The sequence below is a fragment of the Antrostomus carolinensis genome, unplaced genomic scaffold (assembly GCF_000700745.2).
Source record: "Antrostomus carolinensis isolate BGI_N321 unplaced genomic scaffold, ASM70074v2 scaffold47607, whole genome shotgun sequence".
Classification (NCBI taxonomy): domain Eukaryota; kingdom Metazoa; phylum Chordata; class Aves; order Caprimulgiformes; family Caprimulgidae; genus Antrostomus; species Antrostomus carolinensis.
In genome coordinates, this window is record NW_010328951.1 from 1 (window position 1) to 24,153 (window position 24,153).

The window sequence follows — 24,153 nt, forward strand, 5'->3', positions numbered from 1 at the left end:
ATATTTATTATTATTTAATATAAAAATCAGAGTGATCTAACTGGATCTGAGAAAATGTGCACTTCACTTTGTTAAAGTTTAGCCATGTCTGTGAGAAATAAAAACAACATTTATGTGAGTGCAGTTATAATTTTCTGAGTGCCCAAATCACAGATTTATTATAACTGTTTATATCTTTTTTTCCACAGAAAAAGACAGTATTATACTAAACACAGTAAACTAATGTACTAACCAAACTTTATGCACACAAAAATGAATAAACACATTTGAAAGGAATACTATGAAGAAAAAAAATGCAGTAAACATTTACAACATATTAGGGTGAATTGTAATATGGTAGAAAGTGAAGGTTTAAATTCAGATTAACGTGTTTACCAGCATTAGACCTGTGATGGTTACTAGAACAAGTTAGTCATTATATTCATAGAACAGCACACCAGAGATAGTAAAAGAAAATAAGAATTATTAGCAGCAAAAGGCAAACTTCTTTCAAGGCAGTTTTTGACAATGTTATTATGAAAGAAAATATAAATTTATTGTTAACTGATGGTACCTAAGCATTTCAGTGTTCAGAAGATGAAACTTTTATGTCACCTGTGAAAAAAGGGACTTTTTAAATAGCTATTGAAAGTATTAAATCTATATTTATATATATATTTGTACATACACAGTAGTATCTTTAAATGCACTTAGATACTCTACTGGTATCTAAGGCTACAGACAAGAAAGAAACAAATAACTATCTTGTCCTGTGTTTCGTGGAAAAAAAGAGACAGACAGATAGTATGCATCCTTTTGACAAGCTGTGTTCATAGAATAACTTCTGGGTTTGTTGAAACATAATGGAACTTTAAATCAAAAAACAATGTAGAGATCATGCACACGGGTTGAGTGGAAATAACTAAAAAAGGCTATGCAAAATGCTAAAAGCAAAAGAAATAAAGAAAAGGAAGAACCTTATGCATTTCTCCATGAAGATCTCCTACCTCTTCTCTAGTGTCTATGGCAGAGCCAGGGGTGGTGGCAGCAGTGCTTACTGTGGTACTGGGGGCAGTGCCTGATGAAGTCACTGAATCTATCTCTCCTGCTACATCGTTGATTTCCCGTGCGATGAGAGCCAGATCTTGACTGATCCTAGTAATAAAGACAGTGTTACTTTCTCCCCTACAAATTCTTCTACACCAGCAGAGCCCAACCTGCAGCATTTGAGCTTCTGAATTCTAGTTCCTGATTACTGTGCTATGAAAATGCGTGTACCCTTCTAAACTGAAAGTTTATTTGCAGAACCATAAAATTTTTAACAGCATGTCCTTCTAGAGGAAGAAGGTAGAAGGCAATCTCAAAAGACAGTGTACCCTTGTTTTCTTTCTAGGATTCCGAGGCAGAGATGTGTAGAACATGCACACATGGGATGCACTGGAAATACACTGAAAATACCGCACAGATGACTTGCCTAAGTACGTGCAGTAAATCTGAAATATCCAAAACACATTTAATTTATACCTGTTTAACTACTTGCAAAGAACTTCTTCAGGACCTGTGATTATCCAGTAGTCCTGCAGCTTGCTCAGATCAAGCTCCTAATGTGTCTGAAATTCCAGACATGTACCCTAAGTCTTCAAATTTAATCAAGACAAGCTTTCTAGTTGGAAAAACAGAACATGCCTGTAAAAACCTGGATATAATAGCACTACACAGATATATCTGACTTCTCATCTGAAGATTCCTTTTCCTTTCTTCTGATCCACCACATCACGTCACATCTGCTCTGTATTCTGCTCAGCACAGGGAGGAAGCTTGCTTAGTTGTGCTTCTGCTATTCCTTCCCAGGACACCAAAAAAGAAGGAGGGGAAAAAAAACCCCAAGTAAAAGCTAAAAGCACTCTGCTAACTATGGCACCCTGAATCTCCAGCTTGGATCAAGCAGTTCAGAAGACCTAGAATTCAGAGCAGCCCACCAAGCAATCCACTTTCATACTTCTGTCTGAGAGGAGTGAAGGCACAGAAGTCAAGAGTGCTAAATCTGCACCACCAAGGACGCTGTGAACTGCAGCACCCACCACTGAAGTGGAAGGAGCTGCACAGCCATGTGACAGTGATGCACACTGTGCTGGCCAGTGCTTGTTAAAGGTGAGCTTCTTTCTGCTTATCACTTAAAGTCAAAAAGAATGGAAACCATTGACCTAGAGACCGTTTAAGACAGAGTGAGCAGAATTCAACTAGAAAGGCAAAGATAACTAGAGAAATTTCCAGTCAAATTCCAACACTGGATTTTGTGACTAATCATCAGCAACCTGCAATAAAGTGCAACCGTGTGCAGCACAGATACACATGGAACCGGGATAAGGCTGTAGAAGAATATGCGGCAATTACCTCTGACCACTCAAGACAGTATTTCTGATTTCAAACTATCAAAGACTAGGACACTGAAGCAGAAACAAAGTCAATTGCTCATTGTAATAAATTAAAATATGGTAAGTACCTACTAATACATTAGTAATTTAACCTAATTACTACATATTTTGCATCAATTTTATTTTATATTTTGTGTTCTTATATATACGTACCATTAAAACTCCAAGGTTTGAGCTAATATTCTAAGTAGTAGAGATACCAGAGCATCTACTTCCTTTGTTTCAGAGAAGTTGCTAATAATCACATTTGAATTTCTGCAACAAACTTTGGTATAAAATGAATAGTTGTGAAGAAATTAAAACCCAGGAAATTTCAATTATCAGTAAATCCTTCAGAAGACAAATGTCACTAAACATCATAATCAAAAGTAGTACCAATCAACTAGGACTTAACTCTCCATATAAATCACCAATGCTTCAACATGTCACAGCCACTTCAATTGAGTTCTTACGAGGCAATCAAAATGATATAAAATTTCAGATATCTACATAAAATGAATTCAAATGAATCCTGAAAATACCATAATAAACAAGTCTAACATGGATGGTAAGCAACTTGTCAGACAATCATCATAGTCAAACACTAGACAAGTGAACAAAATCTGGAATTAGTTTTAATGTGATAGTAAACCACAGTCAGTACCCCATAATGTTTCTGTATAACCAGGTGAGAGTTGAGTCTGACTCTTCATAAATGAAGTTCTCAAAGTCATTCTACATTAACTTTTAGAAACAGGAAGTATTGCTTAAATATAAGGAGTATGTTTTGTATAGCCCAGGACAAGAGACTTAGGCTTTAGGTACACACTATTTACTGTTGCAGCTGCAGGTTGCCTTGCAGATTTCTGCTTCCTGCATCAGACTTCGCAATCATAGAGGGCAAATCAATTCAAGGAGGCAAAAGTAAAATAAACCTCGTACCTAAACCCCTCAATCTGCTCCAAGAAATGTTGCTATTAGATTTGCTCCGTAAGCAGACTCCCGCAGCTACGTAGTTACACAAGGGACAATGCAAGGGAAAAGGTGAGAACACGGGGCTTGGGATGGGGAAAGCAGGACCATCTTTTTCAACAGCCTGGAACTCTAGTTCCTCTTTAGCTGTGAAAGAATATCCATAGCATTAGAAAAGAAACTATGAAATAAGAATACTGCTAAGATAACCGTAATAGTTCTGAGCCGCTGGATTACCAAAAGCATTTTTATGCTTAATCTACTACGTCACACTTCCTACTCTGAGTCAGTTTATTTTGTAACGATACTTTAAAATCCTTAAATAAAATATATGTGAAGGTCCTGTTATTCTGAGGGTGTAACGTCCCTTCAGGTCAAATCAGTTTTAGATCAAATTTAGTAATTCCATGAAGTTTTTTTAAACACCTCTTCCCAATTTTGAGTTTTATGAACATCCGTAAATTGCGGAGTGTGTGAAAAGAGCAAATTGGGTCAATCTTGGAAGACCCCTTAAAATACAGTATGATGGTAAAATGGATGCAATGAAATATTTGTCATACAGTCTCTACGTTACTTTCAGCTACACATTTATGAAATACTTATTTTGATACCTGCCTAATCTAGTCAGCTATTCAACAAAAAAAATTCAATTGATTTCACAACCAATTTTAATGGGAACACGTAACTAACTTTTCCTTTGTTAAAAACTAAACAGAGTTGAAGGGACTCTGATCATAGAGGCTGGACTGAGGGCTTGGAATGGGGAAAAAAATACCACGGTAAACAATGACAGAGGGGTGACTATGGTTAGCTAGGCAAAGGGAGCAAAGATAAAAATTACCTTATAAAGGACAGCAGTTAAACTTAAAGTCAGGGGAGCATTACTGTGAATCAGTACAAAGAGACATGAAGGCACAGAAAGGATGAACTAGTGACCTAGAGAAGGGCAGCTCAGCAGAGGCTAACCTAGGAAACTGGTTGGAAGCAGTGACAATTGATGACAGTAGTCTGAAATTTCACAACTGCTCAGTGCTAGCTTTCTTAATCTTAAATATGCTCACTTAATGAAGTTTGTGTGAAATTTCTATACACAATCACAAATTTGGCAATACTGATTTGAACCTCTCCCCACTTCCACCAAAAGTAAAGACACTGAAAAAGGGGTAAACGCATAGCTTTCAAAACAATTTAAAACTAGTATCTAAATGAAGAAAATGGAAGAAAATCTAAATGAAGCCAAGGGAAGAAAAAACCTGCAAGCCTAACCATCAAATAAGTTTAGACTGAATTGTTAATTACATCCAGTGTCAATCTCTCCTAGATGAGCAAAATGTACTGAGAAGTTTCACTGAAAAAGAGGTTCAGCAGCACTTTTTATAAAGAGGAAGCAATATGCTAAGGCTACCCTCAATTTTTTTCCCTGTATACACACATTCCTCCCTATATCCATTTCCAACTTTAGTGTCTTGGAAAGAAAGAGATGCTTTAGGAAGATGCCTTTGAAGGTGTTTATTTCAGGATTTATCAAGATGCTATCCAACTCCCTTAAGTATTTTCCCTTTCCACAGACCACACTACAAAAACAAATGTTGAAAAATATTATCAAGAAGAGGAAACAAAAAATAATTAATCATAATAAGCAAAACACAATGCTTCACATCTGTGAGGCCAGTGTTAAGATTAATTTTAAAAGGAAAACACTTTTCTTGTTCAGGCTTACAAATTAAGTTCTGTGAAAAGGTTCAGAACCTGAACCAGGCAACTAAGTTTTAATTAACATTTATACAACACTTACATAGTTTTACTTATTTAGTGCAAGCTATTTGAAGTTTCACTGCCTGGGTATTGCATGATATGGGAATAAATGGTTACCAGAACATAGAAATGACTACCTTTTCCTTGGCTCACTTGAAGCACAGTGCTATTAGCAGTAATGGAGGAATTGCTACACTAATCTCAGGGACTCACAACAAAAGAAATTAATTTTTGATGAATACAGATGATTTAATTCAGAAAATATCTAACATGAAATAATGTCTACATAAACCAAAAATTAAAATGAGAACACAGTCTCTCACATTGTCAAAGTCACTCTTCCCTCTCTGTCACCTATGCATCGATCTGAAATTTTACCTCAATATGAACGTAAGGGTAGTACAGAATCAGATGTACTTCAGCCTTGCAAAATACACCACTAGCAAGTAGGAGTTATACACAAAGTACCTCTGCTATTTCCACTAATGCAACCAGAAGTTCATATTCTGGGATCAGGCTATCCTAAGTCAGAAATGACTATCATTTTCCATTAGAAAGAGATCTATCTGCTGGTAACATGAGTGTTCTGTCTGCCAGTGTCTTATTAGAAGAATTTTAAATTACCCATTCAGTTAGTGAATGAAAATGGTAAGTAGAGTGATACAGAAAATCCATTAGCTCTCTTTCTCCTATATATGGACCTGTATAACTGGCTGGGTACAAATCTTTATTATTTTAGAGGCACTCCTTTAAAACCAACCTTGCTATTTCTTCTCGGTGAGCAGTCCAGTCACGAATGTAGTCTTCCTGTTCCTTTATTCTGTGCTTGAATGCACTGCTACTTTGAGCTGCTGTCCCAGTGCTCTGCAGTCGTGTGGTTTTCAGGGCTGGAGAGGTACGTAGACGGGTATGTTTAGGGGAATTACGGTTTGATCCGAATTCATCTTCTGAGGTGGAAGCATAATCTGTAGGAAAGCGCCTCCATCTTGCACTTACTAAATTAGTTTAATTATTAAAAAAGAATTATTATTGCATCTTTAACAAGAAAAAACAGTATTATTTCAGTAACATCACAGAAATACACAACTATTCATTATCAAACCCCAGATACCTCACACAAGGTTTATTTACTACATCTTAAAAAGAAAGCTACAAAATTTGTGTTAATAAATACTGATTAATAGAAACATAAAACGGATGCTCTTTGTATAATGATGAGTGAAATAAGATGTAAAAGCCAGTAACTGTATATGAGATCAGCCAAACTGTGCTACAAAACAAGGGCCCAAATCATTAACATTTAAGTATATAGTCAAATTGCACTTTTTCTGCAGATTTTTTTCCCAGGTTTCATTCAAGTTTTATGTGATAAACAAAAAAATGAAGAGACGTGAAGGAAAGATTGAGCTGGCACCAAGCCAGGAATGCATGCTTACATAAGGAAAGCATAAAATCCTAGATGATGCATTATGTATTTAGTACAGAAAAGATATATGAAAATTAATACTGCGTTATAAAAATCAGCAGCACATCTACAAAAAAAGCAGCCTCAGAGCAAAAAGCATATATTTTCACATGTAGCACATAAAGCATATACAGCCATGCTGCTGAAGACAGCCTGATGTATAAGAGAACTGAAACTAAGTACGAGGCTCTTGTCCCCCTATGAATTACTGAAGTCTAGAAAATACATTTCAGATATGCTGTCCTCAAACATTCCCAGCAGGAAGAGATATCACTAAGTGGAAACGAATGCTCATCACAACCACCTGCTAAATTCTTGCAGGGGATTTAGTCCCCTAAACTCACTGACATTCATGGGGCTCTATGATTACTCTAGAAATTTTTAAAAGTGTGTGATCACCTCTTGGTAATTTAAAAATGATAGATTCAAATAATGTATATTGGTTTTAGTATTAAAAAAAATACAAGAGTAATAATGATTTCTCCTGAAACATTTAAGAAAACATATACAAGTGAAGTATACATCAGTATGAATTTAAGCAACAGATAACAGAAGTAATTTTTAGTTGAGAAAAGACTCGTGTAATGCTCTCAAAGATTACATATGTTACATATGCAGACTATGACATTGGTGTATAAACTTATATCCCTTCCCTCATATAAATAATGCATTTTTAATAACTGAAAACAAAAATATGCTTGCATATTTTTTTTCAGGTTTAAATGTGGGCTTCAAATCATATCCAGTTCTACTTTTTTTTTTTTTTTTAATATTCTAACTTATTGAAGAAAATAAAATGTCTCTCCAGTCACTTACTGTTCTCTTTTTAGAGGTTTCAAACTTATTTTGATCTTAGGGAAGTAGAACATAAGCAGAAAAAGCACATTTCCCCACCAACAGCATGCAAGCAATGTGTAACCAAAGTCCAAAGAGCTTTATGAGTTGGGCCCACATTGTAGCATCAATTTTTGTTTAAATTCTTTGTCCTGGTTCAAATTATACATATCCAAATAAATATAAAATTAACCTTAAAATCTCTCAAGTGATCTAGTCCAGCAACTCAGCACTGTACAATGAGCATATGTAACTGTATATTTAAAAACTAAAAATCGAATGAGAAGTGAAATATCAGAAACAGATTTGATTTCTAGTACTCTACCACTGTAAGTTTCAACATCAGGATCTGGGTCTGGGAGAAGCTTGGATTTCTCTGTGTACAAAATAGTGTTTTATCATGTTAATTTGTATTAAAACATTCAGATTAGAATCATCTGTTTAAATAAAATATATGATGAGATTAGTCTTAGGTCCTCTTTTCTACCCATACTTTTTAGGAAAAGATTCTTAAATTATACATTCAATCAGGAATAATAGATTTTGTAAAAGCTTAAACATTTCATAGATACTAATTGCAATGATGTCAATAACAATCGTCTACATAGTACCATAAAAATCCTCTACATTTTTTAGGATCATTAAATTTGAAGGCTTTAAGATATTGTTTATTTATAGATTATCAACAGGTTTCTCATTAATAGGAGGAAAAAGTTTTTGTAGGCTTAATGATAAAAATATCAAAGTTGTATCATTCATGACAAGCAATATCTAAAAGCACGTTTCCCATTAAGATAGCTATACAGTTGCTCATATATGCTTTTAATACTATTTATAAATGATGTAATCCCAAAATGTCATTGTAGTTTATGTAGATTTCTGAAAGCTATCATGCAATTAGTTATCTCAGACACAAAAGACTACTAATTTGGTGACTACTCTGTGAGAAGTACAATGTGTTGACAACACCTTAAACTGGCAAGTTTAAAGACTTGGAGAGCATAATCTCACTTTTAAGATCTGAGGACAGACTTTATTAAGCACATCCCTTATAAAATACTCTACTCTTGTTGATGCACTGACTTCTCAAGGTTCATCCATTTCAGAAATCCTGAAATTCGGTGCTCAGTAGTGCAAAAATGCTCAAGTGCAGTTAATAAGGGTTGTTTTCCCTCCATGCTCAAGCCTTTTTTAATTTCTTTTTTAATTTTTTTTTTTTCCCCCAGATATACCTCAACAGCTTTGATCAACCTATCTGCTAGTTATCTGCAATGACACCTAGGTCAGCAAGCCAGCAGAGCTGCCACATACAAGTAGTTGCTCAAGGTCTGTCTGTTCTGACTCAATGCTTAATTTTAACAGCTTCAGCCTAGCAGTTTTTGCACTAGGTCTGATCCTGTTGTTCCTTTTCCAAAAACACAGCCCCTTCAATAACATCATCTTCAGTTTTCCTCTGCAATTGTGAAAAAAAGGTCTTTGGTCTTCTTTGTTTTTACTGATCACACTCTACTGTTTGATGATTCAGTGCCTTGATTAAATCTTTCATTGCTTGTGCTGTAAAATTACTAATTCTGCTTCACATGTCTCTACAGTGTTGTCAGTTACCAAGACTCCTACCACAGAAACAACCTGGTAATTATTCTAGCGCTGGTAATTCTCATCCAAGATGTTCCATTTATCTGCTTGCTCTTTCATTTAAAAGTAAGCAATACTTAACTGTATCAAGGCTTAAAGAAGATCCTTGGAATTATGGACTTGCTGACAGCTCTGACAATTTTAATGCCATTACACTGCAATTCATCCATACGAAGTACAAGACAATAAAAAAACCCAGTGACTACAGCTTTTTTTTCTCCCTTTTTACAAACATATATATGTGAACACTCAAAAAGATTTGGGAAACGTGGAAATAATTTTCTCTTTGGCAGAGAAATCTCTTTGGATTTAAGAAGCAAGATTCTGCTGCCAGTGTGTGGAAATAATTTTCTCTTTGGCAGACTGGATTTAAGAAGCAAGATTCTGCTGCCAGTGTTTACTGATCTACAGTGTGGTAACATTGAACTCTGATGAGAAAACCCACGGAACATTTTTTAAGACTTCAATAGCAACCTGTCTTCTGGTAAAAGAAAAAACCAAACAAACCCTATATTGGTAATGATCATTCATTTTCCAGTCTTTCCAGGTCCAGGGAGAGAAGAAAGTACATGACTATTAAGTCTTGATTAAATGTGCCCAAAGTAAAACACTTACAAACAGCTGAGGCACTTCTGTTAGGCACTTCATTAGTAATTTCCAAAAGTGCTAAAATCAAGTGAATTGTTGACTATTCTAGAAACAAAATTAAATTCAGGAATTATATGCTTTGGATCCAAATGCTTCTGTTACGTTACATTTTTATATACTGCATACAAGTAAGACCATTCAAAGATGGTTTAAATATGTTTATCTAAGGATAAAATAATAAAGAATATTTTTAATAACTTGATGTGTGGGGTAGTTATTAGCAACATTTTATAAGATGCTAATGGAAAAATGAGGATGTACTGCGTAGTGGCCTATATATAATAAGAGATTATTTGCACTTTTAAAGCAATTCAGATTTTCCTAACATATACTCTAAATAGTCCAGTAAAAAAATTATACAATAAGCTTGCCAATACAGACAAAATATGGAACTCCAAATCCTAAACAGTAGTAAGATTCTTTACTTACATAGTAACAAGACTTTATTTGTTAAGCCATGATTTTTTTTTAAGTGTATGACTGCTTTATTAATTGCTTTCCTATTTTTGCCTTTACATTAATACAGGTTTCTCCTTGATTTTGATATATAAGCTGCTAAAATTTTTTATGATGGAAGCTATTTCTACTGTAGATTTTTTGTAACAACAGTCTTTTAAAAATACCTAGCTTACTATGTTGGGGAAGCGCTCATGAGAAGATAGCATCTTTTCTCTCTTGAAAACAGAGTATTTCATAGAAGCTACAGTAACCTTTGTGTAATGCAGGTAAACTTAATGAACATTAAACAAAGATGACCATGATAGACTAGTTGACTGGGAAGAGAAAGACACACTCACTCCCTTGTACAAACCAGTTCAGTGCAGCATCCTGGCAGAAGTTTAGGAAGCATGCTATATGCTTCACATTGACACAACTCTCAAAATCCATATATAGTTTTGCAAAAAACACAAGAAGCAGTGAAGTGACAAGTAACATCTGGGGTTTACCTGTTCAAAAATCAGCCATATCACAATGTGAACTAGTGTTAATTATTAAAGTAAACATACAGAAGCAGTCTTAACTGACACTCTTCCCTGACCTAATGTTGCCACATTTCAGGCTGCACACATCAATTTAAAATTTTGATTAAAAATGAAACTTTCACAATGATATCTTACAAGGAAAGACTGAGTTTTTCTCTGAAGTTTTACCCTTTTTTTAATCTTTGTAGACATCTGTCATAATATTAAACAGATTCAATTTTATAGTTGAGTGAACACCTCATTTGTATCTCTATAGTAATTTCTATTCAGCTAATAAATGACACCGCCAAAAGATACCTGTCTGAGGAGTAAACACTGCTAAGAATCCTAAGAGGGTACATTTAGGATATACAAGCAACAGAAGGGCAGTAGGACTGGGGGAAATTTAAATATCACTGAAGTTTATATCAAGTCTGAATGGGAAGCAGTAAAGGAGAATACATAACCTCAGTAACCACATGCAATACTGGAAGGTATGCTACTTATTTTTTCTTAGATTGTGGATTGGCTTCAAATAAGGTCAACCTGGCAGAATGACAATTCAAAAAGTAAGAGGATATCAATTTTAGATATTCCTTCCACATTAAAGTTGACTTATTTAGAATTACCACATTTCAAATTTGGTTTAATATTGCTGTTGGAAAAAAAGTAGCAGCCTTTCATGCTGTTTGCACTTAAAGTGTTATGTTAACTTCTAACAGAATAGTAGGTTAAAAATAATTGTACGTTTTTTTCCTTCCATACCTAAGATAATATTATAGCAAAGGAACTACCACACGAAGAAGATCAATGTAATTTGGAAATCATGATGAAATCTTAAATCTTCATGATTTGGAACAGAGAACAGAAACTACTCCAAGACAAGGTAAACATTTTAATGTAAATTACTTAAATTTATTATATTTAGTTAGGTAGTGTTTGTGTGTAATTTTCTGTTTGTTACTTCACTGCTATTATTCTTCTAAAACTAATCTTGCATTTGTAGTTCTGGAAGCTAGTCTTAAATTTTAAATATAATTATCCTACAGATGCTCAGGGTATACTTCAGGGAACACCTGCTGTTCAGCATATTTAGAAGCCTACAAATAAATATATCTTCTATGTAGTAAAAAGTGTTGCTGACTTTGTAGTACTATGAGTCGAGCAGAAATCTCTGCTCTGTTTTTGTACTGATGCAAATCAGTGCTCCACATCTGAATGCCTCAATGCAATTCTTTGTTACTGGTTTCAAGTTCAAAAAAATATCCAAAGAGTTAAAGGATTACAACTTATTGTCTTTATGATTTTAAGTGAGAAACATTCACAAGTCCGGCCAAGGCAGCCTCTTGCTCCAAAGAGAAAGACTGCATCAACTAAAACTCAACAAATGTCTCACAAGACCTGTTCCTTAAAAAAAAAAATAAATTAAAAATATCTAGTGTTGGATAAGACTAATTCAGATAATTGCACATACCTGAGGGAGAATTATGAGCTGAAGCCAAAGATTTGGATTTTGAATCTGAAAGTCGAGAAATGCTATTGGCTCGAGTTCTAGCAGAAACTTTGCTACTATCTCCTGCTGATGTTAACCTTGCACCACTTCTGATAATAGCTTCTGGGGTACGAGATGAGGCAGTGCTTCTAGTTATTGTTGCTTCAGAATCACTACGTGCTGATAAAGAGCCAAGTCGAGTTCTGCGAGGTTGAGCAAGTAAGTCTATTCTGGAAATATTTCTCCTCCCTGATGGAGGTTTTGACGTAGAACTTGTAGTGGACACTTCAGAAGCCACTGAAGCCTTATCGGCATCAGCAAGCTCGCTATCCGAGGCTTCACCAAGCCGTGCTCTGCGCAAGAGAGAAGTCCTTGTAGGACGAGGTCTTGGAAGAGTGGTAGATTTACTAGACTGCCCAAATGCAACAGGAGAGGTTTTTGATTTAGCTGACTTCCCTTCCATTTTAGAATGTAAAAGTTCATCTGCTGAGGCAAAAGGAACTCTTCCATGTGATTTACCAGAGTAGGTTTCCTGGTCAGATGATAAGATATCAGAAATGGCAGAATGAGGTACACTAGATGTTTGGTCATCATCTGTCAAATCTACTGATGGTTGTCTAATTCTTCCAGTGGATTGCACCGTTTTGCGAGCATCAGCTCTAGACCCACCATCTGAAGATCGACTCTTAGTTTTCTTTTCCATCTTTTCTCTGGCACTTGTTGCAGAAGATTTTAAAACATCCTTTGAAGGGGAACCAGAGGAACATCTATCTTTATATAAGGTTGTAAAGCTCTTCCGCTTCTGTGTGGATTTTCTTTCAGTGTCACCAGTAACGAGACTGATTGTGCTGGCTGTGTCTACATCTGACTCTGGCGATATGGAATTATCTCTGTTATAGCTAGGAGTCTCAGGACCTTCATCAGTTTTACTTTCTTCACGCAATTTAGCTTCAAGGAACGCCATTACAGCTTCTGTGTCTTTTAAAATGAGTGTTGTATCTAGACTGGAATCAGTGTCCATTGAATCACTTCTGTCACGTAACCTGTTTGCAGATGCTAAAGGGGCAGCAGATCCACTTTGTTTATTAATGTGAGGAATAAGTTCTATAGGTATATTCGTGCTAGGCTTATCTATAGTAAAGCTACCTTGCCTCACTAATGGTTTTGAAGATTCCTTTTTTTCTCCTCCAGATGCTTTAGGACTTTGTCCTTTAATAGTTTCCTCGTTTTTTCTTCTTCTTCCCTCACTCTGCACCAATTTCATTTCTGCTTTATCTGTAACATGTCCAGGAGCCTTGTCTTGATTATCCAAAGTTTTGGGTGACATAGCAATCTCCTCCCTAGCTCTCTCAACCTGGTTTGCAGCAGGCTTTGTAGAGGATAATTTTGTGGGTGTCCAGTGTCCTTGCTCCTTTCTTTCTTGTTGCTGAATTTTTGCTAAAGCTTGTTTCACAGCAGAAGCTTCTCTCACAGTTTCAACTCTGTCTTTACTGGAAGAGCTGGGGAAAGAAAAAACTTTGTCTCCAGTAGATTTGGGTGAAAGCCCATTCATTGTTCTGCTTGACTTAGCTATACTTCTGCTGTCAGCATCTGAGGCATGAGCTGGAGTTTCTTTCTCCTGAAGTTCAGTGTCTTGCTTTTCACCTATTTCTGATCTCTGATGAGATGTAGTTTTTGCTTTTGAGCTTTCATTCACTTTCTCCTCTTTGGGAAGCTGTGGAAGTGTCCTCCTCTTTCGCTCACCTTGGCTGGTCATAGAAGCAGTTGAACCAGTGCTTCTAACGGAAATACCAGATTCACTGATGTCTGTATCTTAAAATGAAAAATAAAAACCTATCTGAGAAGTTATTCAATAGCAAGGTATATAGAAACAATAAATTCTTAAGACTGAGTAACACTAATAAAGCAACATAAAATAGAACTGAAAAAAATCATTAGTCCATTCCTCTGTTCTACTGCAGTATCATTTCCACTTAGACAAATACATGCTTAAAAACATTGAATAAGTTCTTTAAAATCTCAGTTGATGGAGATTTGACAATCCCTATAAGCTATTTGGGTAGATAACTCTTAAAAATAGTTTTCTTATTCTTTAACATGAGCTGGACTTTCTTCAAGGTAGCCCATTACTGCTTGTCCTCTTCTCATTAGGCATCATTTCCTTTTTACAGGAAAAAGTGTAAACACTCCTCTTATTACAGAGTGGAAGTGAATCACATTAACTACCTCCAAAATACAGTAAGTTGTACATAACTAGCTATATTTCATTTCATTGTTGCAATACATTTTGTAGTAAAATCCAAAATAATGTGCTAACATAATTCAGAATGGGTATCTCCTGATTAAAGAGATTACATGTATAAAAAAAATATTTCTGCATTACTAGAAGTAGAAAGTTAAGAGCCTCATGCAAGAAAACAGTTCATTCTACACAATCCAAAGTGCTGATACAGAGCATGTATCTATGAAAGCAATGTCTAAAAGGCTGCAATGGAATTACTGCAATGAACCATTTCTGGTTTATCACAGAGACATGACAAGGACAGAAAAAGCCATCTTCCAAAAGTGTACTTCCTAAAACTAGCATATTGCAGGAAAATGGAAAGAGTCATTTCAGAAGCAGGGTAAGAGTGCAAAGACAGAACAACATCCTTTCCTCCTGCTCTGCTACAAACAGGCAGAATTGCTTCCCAAACATGGATAATTTTGGTTGTGATTAAACAATAGTCTGTGTGTCATCTTGGGCTAATTACTGCCTTGCCGATACTCTGACTGTATACTGGGAAAGGGAACACTTAATGAACATTTGTGTCATTCTTGCAGAGGGACAATGGTATTTTTTCCTGCTTCATTGTAATTTCAGTATATATGTTCCATAATATGGGCTAGGATTGCTGTCATAAAAAGAACAGTTTTCATAGATACAAGAATTTGAGCTACATAGGATATGCACTCCCTGAAATCAAACTCTTTTAGTCAGTTGTGTACACCAGGACCACATATATGAACCAGAAGATTTTGTGTTCTCATAGTAGCTTAAAATAGGTACACAACAAATCACTACTGTATCAGCACACCATCACAACAGGGAGTGGAAAACACGTCTTACATCCTAAACACATTCAGCACCAGATTTCAAAGCTACTGAAGAGATTAAGATCCTCCTCCTTCCTCCCAACCTGTCTGTTCCACAGCTCAAGGTCTTGTCTCACTGAGGGGCTACAGTCCTTCCCTGCAAGACCTCCGCTCAAGGAAGAAGCTGCAGTGCTGGGAGACACTCTCTCAGCAGTATTGAAAAGCTATACTCATGAAGAAAGAACTTACTATGGTTGAGAGAACAAAAAGAATGCTTTTAAGCCAAAAAAGACATTGTAGTATAGACATATACAGAAAATGTATAGAAAGCATTAAAAGAATGCAGTACTACTGCTAAAGCACTTTCACTGAATTCTTACTGGATATTGAATGTTCTTTAGGCAGAAAAATACGGCCATCCTGTGAACTGTTGCAAGGAATAGTTAATGCTGAATACCCCCATTTTAGAAACCAAAATCTGTTTTTTCCACAGTGATGACTGTGCCCTCCTTACCCATTTGAGAAACACAGCAGTTGGGCTGTCAGAAACAAGCCTTTATTACTCAGAGATAATACAAATCACTCTAAGAATTGCTGTGACTTTGAATGTTTGGACAGAAAATAATTCTTTCTGAAAGTTCATTTGCCAGTTGTTGCAATATAATGTGACATACTTACTGACACACATCCCTCAATTCCCTTTTCACCAGAAGAGATCTATAAACTGCTCTGCATACCCTGCTGGGATCTTTCCATCAAGGCTTACCACCAACATTGGTTGTTCCAGGAATACAGACTGAAGTATAGGGCTTCCCTCTCACTCACCTATCCTACTCACCAATGTCTAACGAGGTTATTTGACACATTCTGTAGATGGTAGTATATCTTCAGAAGTGGTGCACACAGAAAAGTATTTCTACTGTTAAAACATATTTTTCCCCCTAATCTTTTAAGCCTTGTTTTGATGCTGAAAATGTCAGAGTCAGCTGGGATAAGAGGAAATGCTGAATTGCAGAACAAAAATATATCTCAAGTAGCAGACTGATAATTAGTTACTTCTTGATCACTGAACAGCTTATCACTTTCAGAATATGAAGCACTTATTAACATGACACCTCTTTGTAGTTACCAGTCAATTGTGTAATGAAGAGCTACGTTAACTCCACCTCAATACACAAGTATCAGCATAAAAATTACACTAGAATTCTGTATTACGTCATCATCATCTCTAACGTGAAACTGAGAGGAAGAAAACAGCAGAGGAGAAGTAAAGGTAAGCAACTCCTTTAGTCAAAAGTGTAGATCTTAAATAACAAACCATTTAAAATAAGAAATGCAAATAGTTTAACTAAGGAGAGACATAGCCTGAACATTTGGCACTCATGAGAAAGGGAAACAAAGTTGTTAATTGCTGACAAGGTTTCTATGGGTTTCAAGCAATGTGGAAGGTTTTCTGTTGCCAAGATAAGGAAGTACGCTGTGCTTCAGTTGAGTAATGACTGAATAATGAAGTCTCAGGTTGGACTGTTTAACAATCAATCCATTAAAAGTCCAATTTGAGGCCAGTATTGAGAAAGATTTAAGGAAAGAAACATACTATGCAGACCAACCCAAACTGCATTCAAGTGAAAGTTTCTTTAATATTGAAGAATTTTTATATTTTTTGTTTTAGTAATTTTCAGTTTAATATTGGCACTCTTCTGCCATGACAAAGAACACTACCATTAAGCTTGTTTTTTATGCTATTTCTTCTCAACAACACAAAATAATTTCAGGTGAAGATGAGTTACTAAGAGTAAGAAAGCTGCTCATATAGGTACATAATCACTATTTTCTCCCTTTCATAGGTTTCTTCAGCAGAAATTAAGGTGACAAGAACAGCTTTTAATACCGTTTTCTAATGGAGCAGGCACAGATGACTCCAATCTGATGTCATCTTGGTCATGACGTGTGTGATTAGCAGCCAAACTGGCCCACTGTGATACCCAACGCTTAGTTCCAGGGGGAGCAGAACCTTCCTAAGGAAGAAAAGCAGAAGAAAAATTACAGCTGTTTGATAAAAACCCATGTCCTCTTTCCAGGTTTTTCCTGAACAGACATGTCAGATGCTATTTTCCTCAAGGAAGTTGAAAAAGGAGTTTACCTCATAAATTTTAGAGTTACTAGCTCTAAAATGGCAAACAAACGAGATCTATATAGTTGGAGAATCAGTACAAAATAAACAGCATTTCCTTCTGCAGTGAACTTTTAAACATCAGAACCTATATAAAATATATTAGAACATATGCTAGTTTTCAAACCGAGTTATTTCAGTCCTCAGCTCAGAAGAGCAGGAAAAAAACATGAAGTGTGAGGGTGTGTGTTTTCAAAAATTAAAAATGTGTTTCAGGAAGACAAGAAAGTGACATTTTACCAGTTTAGAAGACCCTCTCTTGTCCAGATGAAATATTGTATTTACTTCATTACAGAAAGACTACCTTAAAGGACTGAAAGAGTAAGATAACTTATGATGGAAAGGAAAGGAAGATCATTTTCCTCAAGGAAGTTGAAAAAGGAGTTTACCTCATAAATTTTAGAGTTACTAGCTCTAAAATGGCAAACAAACGAGATCTATATAGTTGGAGAATCAGTACAAAATAAACAGCATTTCCTTCTGCAGTGAACTTTTAAACATCAGAACCTATATAAAATATATTAGAACATATGCTAGTTTTCAAACCGAGTTATTTCAGTCCTCAGCTCAGAAGAGCAGGAAAAAAACATGAAGTGTGAGGGTGTGTGTTTTCAAAAATTAAAAATGTGTTTCAGGAAGACAAGAACCTCTCTTGTCCAGATGAAATATTGTATTTACTTCATTACAGAAAGACTACCTTAAAGGACTGAAAGAGTAAGATAACTTATGATGGAAAGGAAAGGAAGATCAGATCATTTGTGTGGCCTAAACAAAAAAAGAAGCAAAGATTAGTTTTAAACCATCCTACCATGTAACAGTGAAGTCAATACAATCAGTATTTAATCATTTTTTGCAGCTGACCTAGAAAGGAAATTAATTTACTTTCCTGACAGCAAGCCTTCTGGAACCTTGAAAATTTTTAAAATGTAAAAAAAGTAGATATAAAGTTAAACCATCTACCTATGTTGTGTTGTTATAGTATCTTAAATTGTTTAAAAAAACCCAATTGTTTAAAAAAACCAATTGTTTAAAAAAACCAATTGTTTAAAAAAACCAATTGTTTAAAAAAAACAGTTTTGTTTTGGTTTGGTTTTTTTAATGAACTGATTTCTAAGTATAATGCAGTATTACTGGTTTATCCAATATACTACAGTCTCTCTTGCTCACATCTCCAAAAAAAGACAACAGGCAACTGTCAATGTATATATATATGTGCATATGCATGCACACACATGGACTGCACACTATGAAAGGTTTTCTAGAAGCTTACATAGTCTAATTTATTGGACTCAAAAGACAAAGCACTGCAAATGACAGAAGTCACTGACTACAGCCCACAGGAGTTCCATAACCATAGGCAAGTCAAATGAGAAATCACAATTCAAGATCAACAAAAGAGATGGGAAGGACATGGAAACATGAGAAACCTGTTTAATAAGGAAATCTGTAGGAGCTATTTCAAATTTCAGCTGAAGCTCTGTTGCCTGTTCAAATCTTGGCACTTCTATTCAAAATGCCAATTTTTACCTAACGCCTTGGCCACTCTGGGATTCTAGTCTTAGACCAGGAACCAACTCTATACATTTTATACAATGTATTTAGCAGAAACGGAACGGTGAACAATGTCATCTAGTGTATAATGACTTCTTAAAAAATAAAAGTTACTTCAACACTTGCGAAGACATCAGTTTGTGACCTTGAATTTCTCCTGATGAAATGAATGGCTAATTAATGCAAACAAGTGAAACATCACGAATCTCTTTCAGAATATTATGAATGTAGTAAATCAGAGATGCACCAGATCATTTGTTTAAACTATTAGACAAATTTACACATTGTAAATTAATTTCTTAGAATCAAAATGTTAATTCAAAGTTTCTGTTATTTCACAAAACATACACCTAATAGATTTCTGTGGACTTATTATTCAGTCTGAAGGTATAGTGCTTCAGGATCTACACCTGAAAAAATGCCACAGCACAAACAGTGACACCTAGAAGCATCTCCAATACTTGGCATTTCAGAGCAGAATAATATTTTTAAAAAATAAATTTCAAGAAGCTGAATAATAAATTAAAAAAAAGTTGTCTTTTCAGACACGCACTCCAGTCCTCTCATGTTGTAAAAATATTATGCTATCCTTTCATAAAATAAAGTGCTGACTTGAAAGCAATTTTACTCCCTCTCCCCTCTACCCGCTTCAGAACCGTATTCCTCCAGGGGCAATGATGTTTTTTCAAATTTCCATACTCACTTTATTTACAGTCAATATCTTCACATTAGTTCCCAGAACAATATTGACACCTACCTCAAATAGTTCTTTTTCCTTCTGTTGCATTTACTCAACTTAATACAGCAAAACCCCACAATTGTACCCAACTCAGCTACTACTTTGCTATACTAAATGAATTGTATCAATCTGTTCTTGTAAGATAAATCTCCATTCCCTTCATAAACTGAGTAGACCCTTGTACATCCTCCAGTCTTGTATTCACCTTTCTTAACCAAGAATGGTAAGAATTCTAGTGCTGGTATTTCAGAGGAAGTTTCCCCAACACTGTCCTTTTCTACTGATGATACATTTTCCAGGGTATCCAAGGGTCATATTTGCCTTTTCACAGCCATATGACATTGGTGACACAATCACCCTATGTTTCATTATAGCATCTAAGTTCAAACAAAAAGCAAGTATCAAACTTCAGACTGAATGGTTTGCTCTAAAGGAGGACAGGAAATTAATGTAATTAGAACAGACAAATAAAAGGAAATACAACCTCTAAATACACATAGTTCTCCACTTCTAAGAAGTAACACAGCAAATATTTACATGAATGAGGTCATTCACTATTCAGAATGTCAGCGGTATTATTTATTTCATCTTCAGTGGGAAAGACATGAAACGGGCATTCAAAACATGAAAAGGAACATTGTAGTCAATGGCACTGATGACCCTGCAGATGCAGAACCGGGTTTCTAGCTGTGCTGCAGTATTAACAAAAAATTTTGAAAAAAAACACAAATCAAACAAAAGCCAGGTATGTCTTTAAGAAGCACATAAATGACAATGTTGATAAACCACATACATGATTTAAGAACTGTGGTTAGCATATGATAACTGGCCACTGAAAATTTAAATGGAAGTTGGATGGATAAATCATAATCCAAATCTCTGCAGTATTTTTATTAATCAAGTTCACATAGTAACAACAAATAATAACAACAACAACAATATTATCTTTGTTCTCTATCTTATTTAATTTTTGTTCTTAAATCACACTTACCTTGGTTGGCAAGTGGCAGCTTATAATATAGAAAATAAAAACATTTAAATATTTAAAATAGATGGATTTTTACGGCCTAATCTGTAATCATTGAAAAGGCAAGAACCAGTGCATGCAGGCTCAATCCAACTGTGTCAGACATTAATTCTGCATTTGATTTAGTCTCATGACATACACTACTCCAAAGTTTATCATATCAAAAGAAAAGCTGAGAATTTCTTTATAAGAAAAGCAATTTTTTAGGTACTTTCTGATACTTCACAAGCCCTGTAAAGTTATTAAAGTTCAGAATAATCTTTCAACCCCAAAACTGTTTTTATAAAATCTTCATAATTTCCCAAGCCATCTTTTCAATCTTCCTGAATTGAAATTCCTTAATTTTTGATTCTCTGCTTCTTCTATGTCAATCATGTTCTGAATTAATCTAATTCTGCTAAATCATCTACATCCAACTGTGATGGGCAGCTGGAACAAGGTTCACCTACCATCTGAGTGGCTGCAACCTGGAACCCTGAGCTACCCTGAGGTTATAGTTGGCTATTTAGCCAAGATCTTCAATAAGGTTTATTAACTTATGATCTGCAGCTCAGAAACACAGTAAGTCTTTAAAAAAACACAATCAGAAAAGTTTCTATATAATCACAGAATGGTAGGGGTTGGAAGGGACCTCAGGAGATCATCTAGTCCAACCCCCCTGCCAAAGCAGGTTCCCTTCACCAGGTTGCACAGGAAAGTGTCCAGGCAGGTTCTGAACATCTCCAGAGATGGAGACTCCACAACCTCTCTGGGCAGCCTGTTCCAGTGCTCTGTCACCCTCACAGTAAAGAAGTTTTTCCTTAAGTTTGTATGGAACTTTCTGTGTTCCAGTTTTTGCCCATTGCCCCTTGTCCTGTCACTGGGTGCTACTGAAAAAAGCCCAGCCCCATCCATTTGGCCCCTGCACTTCAGGTATTTATAGACATTGATAAGATCCCCTCTCAGTCTTCTCTTCTCCAGGCTGAAGAGTCCCAGCTCTCTCAGCCTTTCCTCATAAGGTAGACGCTCCAGGCCCCTCATCATCTTTGCAAATCAAACACATTTGCCTCTCTCTTTCCTAATGATAAAACAAACTGAGTGTACATTTTGGTAACAAGACTTTAAATATTACAGTCTTCTCTCATTAGTTAACCTCATAATTGATTTCCTATTATGATACTACAAACCTCTATTTTTCTGAATTAGCTTTTCTTTTGCTTTTACATTCGAATCAACCAACTTCTATTTTTGACTTTATCTGTCAAGATTTTTTCCATCTTAACCTGTCCTCATGTCTTCTTACACAATTCTTGCTTTATCCACATTGCTTATGTCAGTTTTGCTCCTTTACCTACTGAACAACTTCCATTTTTTCCCTATCATGCCTTGCAATAATAATGTAAATTAAGACTATGCCAAATAACCCATTGGCTTCCCAATATACTAATACCTTTTTATTCAGCAAAGGATCCACATTAATAAAAAGGCATAATTCTTGTAATTTCAACCTAAATCAAATCAAGTTTTAGTATGTCATTGTCAGAAGGATTCTTGAACCTGCCCTACTATTGCAGAACAAGTCTCAGTCTTCCAAAATCAAAGCCTGTTATTTGCAAAATATGACACCTGGAAAGCTCAATTATGTTCATAAAATAAATCATATATTCTTCTTCTGCTTATGAAATTACAGACGTGGAAAAATAGCAATAATTTTAATAATCATGAAAACCGATATGGCACAAAAGACCTGAATGCTGCAAAAGGCATGAAAAAGAAGAGAGAGAAAGACTGCGGTTATAGGTTCATGCAAAGAAGCAAGATGGAAGGCAAAGTTCTTCCACAGGACATGCCATGCTGTATGGCAATACTTTACTCGAAGCAGTAACCTTAGAGAAAACTATGCAAAGATACTCATCTAGATACAGTAACATACTTAGTGTATCAAGACTGCACAGTAGCTAAAATACAACTGTGATAAAGCACACCTTCTCTAGGAGAAACTGATTCCTAGATACTAAAAAATATATATATTCCCATGGCAGGCACACAAAGTCATACTTCAAGCTCTTGATATATTCCAGAAAATATGCTTACTTATAAAGTTTTTAATATACAGGATTATACTTGAGAAACAGTTTGCCATGGCAAGTAGAAGTAAGTGTGGTATGTTTCATTCCTGTTACCAGATTAATTCTGTTCCAGTGTGAGCCCGTTCTGTTCCCAACACATTTCAAGTTATAGTTCATCCATCACAACTATATCACAATGTGTCTCAAGATTTCAATATCAGTAACATCTAGCTTGTGTGCATATTCTGAATCATATATAAAGAACAGGCATTTTCCTTTGCCTAATCTTTCACCAGCTGATTAAATTACACTGCTTCTGAGGTAACTAACATAAGTGACTTGCTATGAGTCACATCTTACCTGAGAACTCAAACTGTGCATATAAAAACCTCACGAAGTCCTCTGGCTTTATAAAAAAATCAGAAATTTATTAGCCACCTTTTTTTTTTTTTTTTTTAGCTGACTTTGTATCACACATTAAACATATACACTTTATTTCTTGATATTAATACAGTTACTTGCTTTGGGCTATAAAACATAACCAGCTTTTCCTCAGTTCTGATGCATAACTTACAAGAAGTGTATACTGTGCAAATGTGTGTTGCAAATATAATGTTGGAAAGAAGCTCCTGCTACATTTCCAATACTGGTGTTACTGCACACAGAAAGGCAGCAAAGCTTAAAACACCTCCACAATGTAACGTGCCTATTTCTGACAGAGAAGTTTTGATACTGCAATAAAGGCCTAAGAAAAATAAAATACTTATAGATCTGAGCTAGTGTTTTCTAGGTAAGGTTTTGTTTGCTGTTTAACACTTACTGGTCAGTTATTAGTGCTCTCTCTTATTGGAAGAAAAAAGAAGACCATCAAAAATTAAATTCTACCTCTGTGTCAAGAAATCCAGTTGTACTCAGTGGTCTTTTTTCTTCCAGTACTACTGTAGCAGAATTTATAGCCCAATCTTTTACTAAATCTTTCTGGTTCTCGTTGATAACAGGCCTATTATAATCCTGGCTGTCATCCACTCCAAATACCTGAAAATGAAACAAACCATTACATACATTAACCCAATACCATCCTGATACAATGTTCAATGTTAATGGATGGATGGTGGCATGCTGGATAGTGAGTTTAAATACGCTTTGTTTTGTTGTACTATGATTATCTGTCATCTGGGTGAAATCTACAAATTAAATAGAAGAAATATTGACAGCACTTAGAAAAAGAGCAGATGCCTATGTCAGCACTGTGAAAATTCAAGAAACTGCTAGTTGGAATGGTCAGGTATGAAAAAATGACACTTTGATGAAAGAAACAAAAGATAAAGGCAAAATCATTACAAAAATAATTTTACAATTAAGAAAAAAACCAGTAACTGGAACC

At 35.4% G+C, this 24,153-nt stretch overlaps 1 protein-coding gene across 1 annotated transcript; it reads right to left on the reverse strand.

Moving 5' to 3' along the window:
- Positions 1-956: 956 nt before the first annotated feature.
- On the reverse strand, positions 957-23,804 carry CEP170 (centrosomal protein 170; the record flags this gene model as incomplete). The annotated part of the gene is made up of 6 exons (XM_029086057.1): positions 957-1,134; positions 5,881-6,115; positions 7,745-7,795; positions 12,139-13,968; positions 17,123-17,249; positions 23,655-23,804. Coding segments are annotated over 6 exons (2,571 nt in total), but the record flags the coding sequence as incomplete, so codon positions are not given.
- Between the last annotated feature and the right edge of the window lie 349 nt (positions 23,805-24,153).